The 12,323-nt window shown below is 43.0% G+C and overlaps 1 protein-coding gene across 1 annotated transcript in view; it reads right to left on the bottom strand.

The window, feature by feature from the left end:
- Nucleotides 1–8,475, bottom strand: part of tmem175 (transmembrane protein 175) — a 37,810-nt gene extending 29,335 nt beyond the window's left edge. Inside the window, exons 1-4 of the mRNA XM_048540793.2 lie at nt 8,187–8,475; nt 5,223–5,261; nt 4,203–4,300; nt 3,854–3,905 (exon numbers count right to left, since the gene is read on the bottom strand). Of these exons, the coding sequence (XP_048396750.1) occupies nt 3,854–3,905; nt 4,203–4,300; nt 5,223–5,261; nt 8,187–8,381 (384 nt within the window). The 5' untranslated portion in view covers nt 8,382–8,475. The remainder of the gene's footprint in view (nt 1–3,853; nt 3,906–4,202; nt 4,301–5,222; nt 5,262–8,186) is intronic.
- Between the last annotated feature and the right edge of the window lie 3,848 nt (nt 8,476–12,323).

Here is a 12,323-nt window from a genome sequence, read left to right as displayed (position 1 = left end):
TATACATGTGAAGTCCAGCTTTAACAGTGACTTGTTAGGCACTTTTTAAACACAACATGAAAATCTCTGATTGGTAATGATGGTCCTGCTCAGACTCATCACACTGGAAAAAAACACAATGGAAAACTGAACTCACTTGGCACTAAACCAAAGTAAGATATAACTAGTGGTGTTTTTCAGATCTGCCGGTTACTGTAGAAATGACCACAAAAGAACAGGTTACTTTATTTTAAAAAAAGTAGAATATTTTAACTGAAAAAGCATGAAAGTTTAAAATTCCTAGATTGTATGTCTTATAAATATGCGTTCAGGGTTTATGTATTAAACATTTCCATACAAAACTCCTGATAGATTATCTATCCCGAGAGTGTGAAGATGACATGCTATGCTGTCTGTTCACATCAATCAGAAAACAGCACTAGTACTGCAGGAGACGTGGCTGTCCTTTAAATGTCATCTTCAAATCAATCAGCATCATGACTTCTCATGCGACTGACTGGCAGATCCCAGATCTTTGGGTGCATGGAGCAAGATGTCCCATAAGGTCATGGAATCTGGAATGCAGAATTTGCTTTATTTTCTTCTTCATCATCAGTACAAAAGTTGTGGTATGTTGCAGACTCGTGGCACAAGTTATTACCATTCTGAATGACTGAGGAAAAACCTCCTCATAGTGATTAGGGTAAACGCAGCCATGACTCAAGGGGAGCTTTGGAACACCTCTGACAGTCAAAGAACTGGATCTGGCAAGGAAAATGGCTTTTAGCCATGCCAGCACACCGGCATCCATCAAAGTTGATTTTGCAGCAGTTTTGCCTGAATGGCTTCAAGAAGGATACTGATGTTTTCCCATTGAATCTAGAGATGTGATAGAGGTATTGCTGATGGAATTTCTCTAGTGTTCTTTCAGGTATCACTGATACACACAGCAGGTCATACTGTAGGTCAATGGTGTTGGAACAACAGCTGCACTGCACAACAAAATTTCTGAACTGCAGAGGTCTTCATCATCATACACTGACAACTGTAGATTGTAGACCCACCCTCCTGCAAAAATTCCATCCCCTATTCCCAATTCCTCCGCCGCATCTGCTCCCACGATGAGGCATTCCATTCCCGCACATCCCAGATGTCCAAGTTCTTCAAGGACCGCAACTTTCCCCCCACAGTGGTCGAGGACGCCCTTGACCCCGTCTCCCACATTTCCCGCAACACATCCCTCACACCCCACCCCCGCCACAACCGCCCAAAGAGGATCCCCCTCGTTCTCACACACCACCCCACCAACCTCCGGATACAACGCATCATCCTCCGACACTTCCGCCATCTACAATCCGACCCCACCACCCAAGGCATTTCTCCATCCCCACCCCTGTCTGCTTTCCGGAGAGACCACTCTGCCGTGACTCCCTTGTTCGTTCCACACTGCCCTCCAACCCCACCACACCCGGCACCTTCCCCTGCAACCGCAGGAAATGCTACACTTGCCCCCACACCTCCTCCCTCACCCCTATCCCAGGCCCCAAGATGACTTTCTATATTAAGCAGAGGTTCACCTGCACACCTGCCAATGTGGTATACTGCATCCACTGTACCCGGTGTGGCTTCCTCTACATTGGGGAAACCAAGCGGAGGCTTGGGGACCGCTTTGCAGAACACCTCCGCTCGGTTCGCAATAAACAACTGCACCTCCCAGGCGCAAACCATTTCCACTCCCCCTCACATTCTTTAGATGACATGTCCATCATGGGCCTCCTGCAGTGCCACAATGATGCCACCCGAAGGTTGCAGGAACAGCAACTCATATTCCACTTGGGAACCCTGCAGCCCAATGGTATCAATGTGGACTTCACCAGCTTCAAAATCTCCCCTTCCCCCACCGCATCCCAAAACCAGCCCAGTTCGTCCCCTCCACCCACTGCACCACACAACCAGCCCAGCTCTTCCCCTCCACCCACTGCATCCCATAACCAGTCCAACCTGTCACTGCCTCCCTAACCTGTTCTTCCTCTCACCCATCCTTTCTTCCCACCCCAAGCTGCACCTCCATCTCCTACCTACTAACCTCATCCCACCTCATTGACCTGTCCGTCTTCCCTGGACTGACCTATCCCCTCCCCACCTATACTCTCCTCTCCACCTATCTTCTTTTCTCTCCATCTTCGGTCCACCTCTCCCTCTCTCCCTATTTATTCCAGAACCCTCACCCCATCCCCCTCTCTGATGAAGGGTCTAGGCCCGAAACGTCAGCTTTTGTGCTCCTGAGATGCTGCTGGGCCTGCTGTGTTCATCCAGCCTCACATTTCATTATCTGTAGATTGTAGAAGACTGAATCTGTAAGACGGAATTTGTGCAGCTCACCATGTGTTGGTTCTCCTTCTCAATGCTGGACTTTTGAGAATGGTGACTGCTGAGGCGTAAATGCTCAACATGTTTTGGAGTCTCCCCTTCAACACATACAGAGGAAAGACTATGTGATCAACCAGGTATGAGCTTTTTTTCAGCAAATGTCAACAGTAGGCCAAGTTTCTTGTCTGACCGATCAAAGAGATCCAGAGTGATATCCAAATCTCTCAGAGTGGGTAACAAACACTGCAGCCATCTGCAAAATGTAGATCATACATATCTGTGGTGGTCAGTTTAGATTTAGCACAGAGGTGACCAAGGTGAAAGGATTTTCCATCTATTTAAAACTGACATCAGATGGCAGTTGATCTTTGAGAAGGTGAATAGCCATTGTGAATTAGCTTGCAACAAGTTCCGACGGTTATCACAGCCTTATTTTACCAGATTTTGAAGGTATCTATTTCCCATCTCCCATTTAAGATAGAAGAAATGTTATCAGAGTTTAAGAGCCTGTGTTTATGGAGTATCTTTGAAAACCTCAGGACACTCCAAAAATATCTTCTGGCCAAAACAATAAATCTTGAAGTATAACGTAAAGCGTTCTACTGCACTGTCAAAAATGAAGAACTCATTTTCAACATGTCATGGGATCCACAAACAGCAATATGATAATTGCCACATAATCTGTTTATTAGCCAGGAGAGGCTAGATAGGGTCTCGGTTTAATGTTTCATTAAAAAGACACCATCCATGACAATGCAGCACTCTTGCCAATTCTGCACTGTCGTGACAATCTAGAAAGTGTGCAGGCTTTTGGAGTAGATCTTTCTGACTCAGGGACCACTATGCAACCACTGATCAATGCAAAATGGATAATAATCTTCATGCAATATATAGACTATGAAAAAATATTTTATGATTTTGAAGAATACCATAAATCTTAGTGCTCCTCAATTTTGCACTTGTACTCCTACAATGCTCGTACTGTTTTCTAACTGATGCAAACAGGCATCACAAATTATTTATTTTTCAAGATCAGAACAGTTGATGATCCAGAAATTCTGCTTCATACATACACCCTGAAAGTAGCAGCAGATAACTTAATACAAGTAACAATGCAGTTCAGCATGATCCAATCTCTGCAGATCTTGATTTTTCTCTTGATAATCATGGGACCAACTGTAGTGCCTCTACCATTATCATTTCAGTTGAAGTCAATCAACTCAGTATGGATTGTGGAATGATCCGGGACCTACCTGGAGTCAGCAACATTATCACTTTTAATCATCAGAGATCAGGGAATAACTGATAGCAATACACCATTTTTAACAACGTGCAACACAAAATATACAGAAGTACAATAATAGCACCAGGAACAACTTCAATGTGGAATGTACAAAGAAGCATCTAACCAACAACTTGATGTAATGGGTATATTTGCACAAGAGTGAACAACACTTGCTTCTTCTTCAGTTAGTTTGAAAATCTGAATAGATTGTATACTCACCAAGTTCAAAAGGGCAAGAACATCATCTATTTGTTCAATCACTTGGAACAATCTAAACAAAGATATTTAAAAATTGCAGTTCTGCTCAAAATTTCAGTTCAAGTAACGCATTTTAAAAATAAAACCTAGAAATAAGAAATGTTTCCAAGTGGGAATCACACCATTTTTTAAACCAACAATAATGAAGCTTGCAGATGAAACTGGAAGTATTAACACAAAGTCCCTCCATGTAACTTTTAAAATTTATGAGGTCTCGCACCCATATGATTTTTTTTGCTGAGCACAGAACTTGTTCCTATAAGTTAAGTTAACAATGAAAGTGCACTACATTTGTAAAAGCAATATTTACCTGATATGTGAAGCCCAAGCTACAGTCACTATTAAAAATGTCATAATGTAAACAGCTATCTTGGTTGTAAGAAGCTGCTGCAGGCTTTCTTCCAGTTCCTAATTCAGAAAATACAATGATGTTATCTGGCGGCGGATATCATCAAAATGTACGTAACTAATCTATGGTGTACCTATATGGCAGCTGCTAAATGCACTTCCATGAGTTGTTAACATTTAAATTTGGAACATAATTACAGTGAAATTAACGTTGCATTCAATGTAAATTGCAAGACTTATGTTATTAAAACAAATGTATGAATTCTTTTTCCCCCATCTGTACAGGAATTCTATCTCATTTTTCAATTGGTGCAGCAAATTGTACTCTTCATTTGTCATGACATAATGGCCTTGAAACAGTAAAAAAAAGAAAACATTTAGCAGACAAAATATTACCTTTGATATACACTCTTTGTGCCTTTGTTGGCAAATACAATAGCCAATTGGTGCACAGCAAGGACTCAGAAAAAGCAACATGATAAGCATTTAATCAATTTTTGATGGTACTGATTGAGCAAAATATAAGGGAAAAGTTCATTCTCTACTTTGAATAGTACCAAGGAAGCTTTTATGTCCATACAAGAGGGTTGAAAATGCCTCAGTTTAAAATCTTACCAAAAGAAATCACCTCAGACTGTGCAGTGCTTGTTCAGTACCAAACAGTAGCATCAACTTGGATTATACACTTAAAACTTGAAATAGGGTTTGAACTCATGACCTTCCACCTCAGAAGGGTACTACTTATGAAATTTCATGTCAGGCTGATGCATGTTATGGTTTTTTTTCTCCCCAACCCTATTATTAGAAATGGGGAGCAACTCCAGTGTTCCATTATTGGCATTCTATTGCATGGTTTTGATTATTTTGCCAACAGAAATGCAGGGTTTTTTTCTTTCATTGAAAAAGTACCTCATTCCTGCACATTTACATGAACTAACAATGTTATTTCAAATAAATATTTAAGCTTTCAGAGGTACAATACCTGATCAGCCCTTATTTTTGCATGAGAAACAGGCAATATCTGGAAGCAAAAACAATACAGTAGATTTAGGAGAATATTACTGCTTTTCTCAAAGATTCTAAAATCTTTTGTTAAAAGCTTCAACATGTTGTTGTTCACAGGGCAACAGATTTACAACTACCACCATGAACAAGGAAGTTTAATTCACTTAAAATAAAGTAGCTTCACAGGTACACAACAGAGCCCTTAGTTAATATATGGACATTTGAAGTATTTGCTCTTATCTACTGCAAGATGATCTTATTTTCTATTCGTGCCACAGTGAAAAAAAATTGAGCTGAAGAGCCAAAACGGGACATTTTGAGAACAAAAACAAAGTTGTTGGAAAAGCTCAGCAGGTCTGGCAGCATCTGTGGAGGAGAAAAGAGAGTTGACGTTTCGGGTCTGGTGACCCTTCCTCAGAACCAGACCTGAAATGTTAACTCTTTTCTCCTCCACAGATGCTGCCACACCTGCTGAGCTTTTCTAGCAACTCTGTTTTTGTTCCTGACTTACAGCATCCACGGTTCTTTCGGCTTTTACTGGGGCATTTTGAGAGTAGTAGTCATTACTTGGGTACTTATGCAATGCAGATGTTATATATGTCTTCCAGCTGACAGCTGGAATGGTCTGCTTCACTGTCATGGGGAAGCAAGTACTGTGGTGTCATCAGCAAGCATCCTTGTTCTCCACTCAAATAGTCAGAACAATTATTAATGAAGTAGATGATGGCGGCGGTTAGGCAGAAGATGCTTCTGAGGAATTCCTCAAATGATTTACCTCCAACAACTACAACTATCTCTACCTTTACACTTCACATGTAAATTTTCTTCAACTCAACAGATTCGCTAGTGTTTTTTTTTGGTGTTATACTGTCCAAATGTGGCCTTGATATCAAGTGCAACTAATCTCATATATGCAGGTACTTAGCACTTCATTCATGCTGGAGTTGCAAAGTTCTCATATGATTCAAGCTATGTTTGAGTACACAGATTATTAATAAGTATTATTTAATGGCAAATTGGTGAGTCATTTACTGGTGGGTAAAAGAAAGTTGCCTGCATGCTATTTGGTAAGGTCAGTTTATCCTGTATTCTGATCAAGGATACACATTCTATCCTCCACAAACTCAAGGTCATCCAAAACTCCGCTGCCCACGTCTTAATTCACAGCAATTTGCATAGCAATGCTGTTCTCACCAATCTATACTGCTTGACCAGGGGTCAATGTCTTGATTTTAAAATTCTCATGTTTTCTCATTAGTACCCCTCCATTCATCCTTCACTTTTCCTCTAAAAATCCCCCAATTCCATGACCTGCTGAAATCTGTGCTCCTTTTAGTTTAGCCTCTTGTTCATCCCAAACTTTAATTGCTCCAACAATGGCAGTTGTATCTTCAGTTTCATAAACTATTAGCTCTGGAACTTCCCCTTGACCTATTACATTACTCCTTTAAAAGGCTCCTGAGATGTCTTTTGATTAGTGGATCTTACGTATCCTTGTGTGGTTCAATGTCACATTTGGCCGAGTAACACCACTGAAGTGCTTTGGGGCATTTAATTCACATATTTATACGGCACCTTTAATGTAATGTTATCATCATGATGCACTGGAGCAACTTCATTCGCTGTCGAATAGATGCTGCTGTTATAGTTGTATTTGGAAAGAGAAGCTTTGGTGCAGATCTTTAGCACTACAGCTCAGAAGCAACCAGTGCACTCTGCATGGCATGGAGCAATCCAAACTAGATTGCAACTGAAATCTAAAATGGTAGGGACCTCCAGAGAAGGGCATGTTCAGATCATGATCATGTTCTCAGCTCTTTCATCTAATGGAACACTTCAATCTGATCTCAAACTTGGTGAGAAGCTGGGAATTCCCTGGTAGGTAACTCACCTGTTTCCCCAAACTCTGTCCGTCATCTGTCTACGAGGTACATATGATTCAGCAATGTAACAGAAACTCTCAACTGACATGGACCAGTGCAGCTCACTGCAATGCTGGATACCATGCAGGTCAAAGCAGTTTGCTTGATCAACACTCCAATAGACATGTTCAACATTTACTTCCACACCGCCACCTGTAACAACGTACTACAGCAATTCACCAAGGCTCCTTCCAAAGTCGTACTCCTGATCCCAGGAAGAACAAGAGCAACAGATGCAAGTTCCCTTAAGCTATATACCATCTTGATTTGGATTACATCATCAATCCTTCACTGTTGCTGGGTCAAAATCATGGAATTCCCTTCCCAACAAGTATATGAAGATAACGTGGACTGCAGTGTTCAAAAGAGGAATGGTAAAGGCAACAAGAAATGAACAACAAATGTTTGCCTAGCCAGTTAGCTAATACTCATCCAATGAAAGAGATAACAGTATGCAGCTGGATGAACACAGCGGGCCAAGCAGCATCTCAGGAGCACAAAAGCTGACGTTTCAGGCCTGGACCCAGCAATGAAAGGCTTTTTTTAAGAAAAAAAAAGTCAGCATTTCCCATGATTTTATTGCCATTTGGTAACTTGGTCACGTAATCCTGAGAACACAAGATCTGTATGATTGTCCTAAGTAAATCCGTTGTTCATGCCTTAGCCACATCCCCACATCATTGCCTGTTAATAAGGCTCCCATGTTAACATTCCGTCAATATCCGTGCCCAGTCAAGTAGTTTAATAATGCCGAACTTATGTACATCACTACGTTGCACAACTTGAAAGAATAAGGTGAAACTAAAGGCTGGTTTTGGCAGCAGTAACCAGAGTTTGTGAATCGCAACAAAATATGTTCGTCATGTTTTATTACAGAGGCAAAATAAGAGCGGCCTATGTTGCGCATACTCCCAAGTGATAGCGGATTATCCGGAAGTTTTGTCTGTGAAGGAAATGTCTGGGGCATGAATGTGGTTTAAACAACCCGCCACAGTCCGGCCCCTCGCTGCATTTCTTACCATCACCGTGGCCACAATGGAGATGAGGGCATCGCTGTAAGCCAGCAGCCGGTGGGATGACTGCTCGGTGCCCCGGCGGCCGCCATGAGTCTGTGTGAGCCCGCTGGGCGGACTGGACCTCGGGCTGAAGCACAGAGACTCGGCCGGGACCAGGCCACTCACCTCTTCCTCGATCTCCTGCCCACCCCCCGCCATCTTGTCGGCACCAACGGCCCAATCCGTCAGCCCGTTCACCGACCCACCTGAACCCCGCCGCGGGCACGAGCGGCTTTCGGAGCCGCGCGCTCCCCTTCACCCCCACTCCCGTCGCGAGCACGAGCTTCAGTCGGAGTCGGGAACGCGGCTGTTGGCCGTGCGCGCGCTCGCCGCTAGTGGTTTAACCACATAGAATCCGCACAAACTCACACTGACTCTCCAAACAGCATCCTGCCTGACTCCATCCCTGTATTTCCCACAGCTAATCCACCTAACCTATTTACCCCTGGACACAATGGGCAATTTAGCATGTCCAATCAAGGAGAAATAGAAGGGTTCACAGTAGGAGGCAGTATCTGCACGGTTCGTGAAGTAATTCTCCAAATTGTACCTTCCGAACGAAGAACAGAGCATGATTCAGTCAGAACGTCCTTATTGAAATCTGCCTTCTGCTGCAACCACAACGGTATCATAGAGCAGGGTATATATTTCATTACTGTCACTTTAACAGTGATTGCAATGATGGTTCTTTATATATTTGGCTTTCTCCACTCTGCAACTCAATATGTTTTCAACAGCTTGCTCTTTCCTGTCCATTGATTGGTCGTGGCCCATTTGGGAAACTGCACTAATACTCCAGTCCCACTAGTTACGCCACAAAAGTTAAAAGATTAAGTTCAAGGTCCCCGATTTTCCTGTATAATGAACTCAGGTTAACAGAAAATACAAACCAGATGTCTGCATAGTAAAAAATGTGCATGTGTGCACCCCTATCCCAGGCCCCAAGATGACTTTCCATATTAAGCTGAGGTTCACCTGCACATCTGCCAATGTGGTATACTGCATCCACTGTACCCGGTGTGGCTTCCTCTACATTGGGGAAACCAAGCAGAGGCTTGGGGACCGCTTTGCAGAACACCTCCACTCAGTTCGCAATAAACAACTGCACCTCCCAGTCGCAAACCATTTCCACTCCCCCTCCCATTCTTTAGATGACATGTCCATCATGGGCCTCCTGCTGTGCCACAATGATGCCATCCGAAGGTTGCAGGATTAGCAACTCATATTCCGCTTGGGAACCCTGCAGCCCAATGGTATCAATGTGGATTTCACCAGCTTCAAAATCTCCCCTTCCCCCACCGCATCCCAAAATCAGCCCAGTTCGTCCCCTCCCCCCACTGCACCACACAACCAGCCCAGCTCTTCCCCTCCACCCACTGCATCCCATAACCAGTCCAACCTGTCTCTGCCTCCCTAACCTGTTCTTCCTCTCACCCATCCCTTCCTCCCACCCCAAGCCGCACCTCCATCTCCTACCTACTAACCTCATCCCGCCTCCTTGACCTGTCCGTCTTCCCTGGACTGACCTATCCCCTCCCTACCTCCCCACCTATACTCTCCTCTCCACCTATCTTCTTTTCTCTCCATCTTCAATCCACCTTCCCCTCTCTCCCTATTTAATTCAGAACCCTCTTCCCCTCCCCCATTTCTGATGAAGGGTCTAGGCCTGAAATGTCAGCTTTCCTGCTCCTAAGATGCTGCTGGGCCTGCTGTGTTCATCCAGCTCCACACCTTGTTATCTCGGATTCTCCAGCATCTGCAGCTCCCATTATCTCTGATACAATTCCTATACCAGGTTTGAAGTTTGCTGTTTGCCTCTCATTGATTAAGTCAGATCTTGCACGCATGCTGGATTAAGAGAGCAGCATCTCATTGCTAGACTTCTTTTATTTGTTCACAGGTTGTGGGCATTGCTGACTAGGCCAGTCTTTATATCGCCCCTTCCCAATTGTCCTTGAGAAACTGGTGTTGAACCACCTTTCTGAACAATTTCAGTACACCCAAACTGTTGTTAGAAAGGGAGTTCCAGAAGGTTAATCCTGTGATGGTAAAAGAACAGCCTGATAGTTATATACTTCCAGGTCATGATAGTGTGTCATTTGGAGGGGGATTTTCTAATTGTTAGCGTTCTCACATATCTGCTACTTTTGTTCTTCGAGGTGGTAGAAGTCACAAGTTTGGAAGGTGCTATTGAAGGAACTTTGTTGTATTACTGCAGTGCATCCAGTAGATGACATACTGCTCCAACTGTGAGACAGTGCTGGAGGGAGTGAATATTGGAGGTGATGAAAGAGGCATCAATAAAACAGGCTGCTTTGTCTTGGATGGTGTGGAGCTTCCTGAGTAGCTTTGCGATTGAGCTCATCCAGGAATGAAGGGTATATTCCATTGCAGTCCTGGCTTGTGCCTTGTACGTGGTGAACTCTGGCAAATGGGCAGATGAGTTGCTATGGAATTCTCAATTCTGAGCTGTTCTTGTCGGCCATGGTATTTTTAAGGCTGGCTCTAGTCACTTTCAGGTCAGTGGTAAGCCCAATAATTGTTGAAAAATCTGTGATGGTAATATCTCTGCAAGTCAAAGTGAAGTAGTTAGATTCTGTCTTGTTGGAGATAGCCATTATCTGGCATTTGTATAGTTTGAATGTTAATTGTCACTCATCAGCACAAGACTGAATGTTTTCTGGTCTTGCTGCATATGACCACAGTTTACTTCAGTAAGGAGTCACAACTGGCACTGAACATTGTGAAATCATCAATGAATGCCCCCTTAGCAGGCCTTATGATAAAGAGCAGGTTGTTGAAGAAGTAACTGAAGATGTTGTGCCACGTACACAATCCTGAGAAACCTCTGCAGTGATGTCCAGGGAATAAAATGATTGATTTCCAAATAGCACTATCATCCTTGTTTATGCCAGGTCTGACTTTAGCCAGTGGAAAGGCTTCCCCTTAATTCCCATTGACCTCAGTTTTGCTAGGGCTTCTTGATGCCATGCTCAGTTGAATGGTGCCTTGATATCCAGGGTATTCACTTTCATCTCACCTCTGGAGCTTAGCTATTATTTCCATTCCCCTAGTAAAATCTAAACTGAGTGTTGGTGAACAGCTTATTGACGATAAGTAAGTAAATGTCACTTAGTAGCACAATAGAAACTCTTTCCATCACTTTGCTGATGATTGAAAGTGGGCTGATAGAGCAGGAATTGTCCAGATTAGGTTTGTTTTTCCTTTTATGTACTGTGTTAGAACCCTCACTAATTTTTCATTAGTTTCATTTTTATTCTTTTAATTTTGGTTTGGAGTTGTGAACTGGGAAGTGAGAGCTAAAGATGACTTTTAGACTGTGGGGAACAGCTTGCGTTAAAAGGAAAGCAGACTAAACAAGCTTTTGTTTATCTGTGAGGCCAGGCTGCAAGTTAATTGCAAATTGGTTCCAGATCAAAGGGTTTGCAGATGCTTTGTGATCGAGAAAGAGCAGTATGTTTGAACAGGTAGTAGAAGTTGGCCATTAATGCGTACCCGGAATTGGGTTCCAGCAAGTCTGGAAAACACCTTATGCTAAGCAGATGGCAGGTGTTGAATGGTAACTGGGACCTCATGATGGAGATGGTCAGTCTGTCAAATCGTGATCAGAGTTTGAATGGGGTTTTGGTCTGTGTTTTGTGTGAAGAAGGAATCTGGCTATTGATGGTAGAACATGAAGAATTGAAAAGCTTCCTACCTAACCACCCTTTGGCAGCTCTTGGAAGTTTAGAGAATAGTAAACTAGGTTGTAAGTAATACATCAGTTCTGAGGAAGGGTCACCGGACCCGAAACATTGACTCTATTTTCTCCTTCACAGATGCTGCCAGACCTGCCGAGCTTTCCAAAAACTTTGCTTTTGTTCTTGATTTACAGCATCCTCAGTTCTTTGGGTTTTTATTTTGTAAGTAATACTGCCTTTATCTGAATGAACTGTAAAGGTGACCCTGCTCAGAAAATCACCAAGAAATTGGTAACCATGCCTGTGGAATATCTCACCATGAAAACCACTTCAGTAATCCAGCCAGTTTTATTGTTTTCTTTTATTTATCCCTTAACCATGTTTGTTTGTCTGTCCACCT

The sequence above is a fragment of the Stegostoma tigrinum genome, chromosome 1 (assembly GCF_030684315.1).
Source record: "Stegostoma tigrinum isolate sSteTig4 chromosome 1, sSteTig4.hap1, whole genome shotgun sequence".
Taxonomy (NCBI): domain Eukaryota; kingdom Metazoa; phylum Chordata; class Chondrichthyes; order Orectolobiformes; family Stegostomatidae; genus Stegostoma; species Stegostoma tigrinum.
Note: the sequence above shows the minus strand (reverse complement) of the source record. Positions and strands in the feature narration are given on the sequence as shown.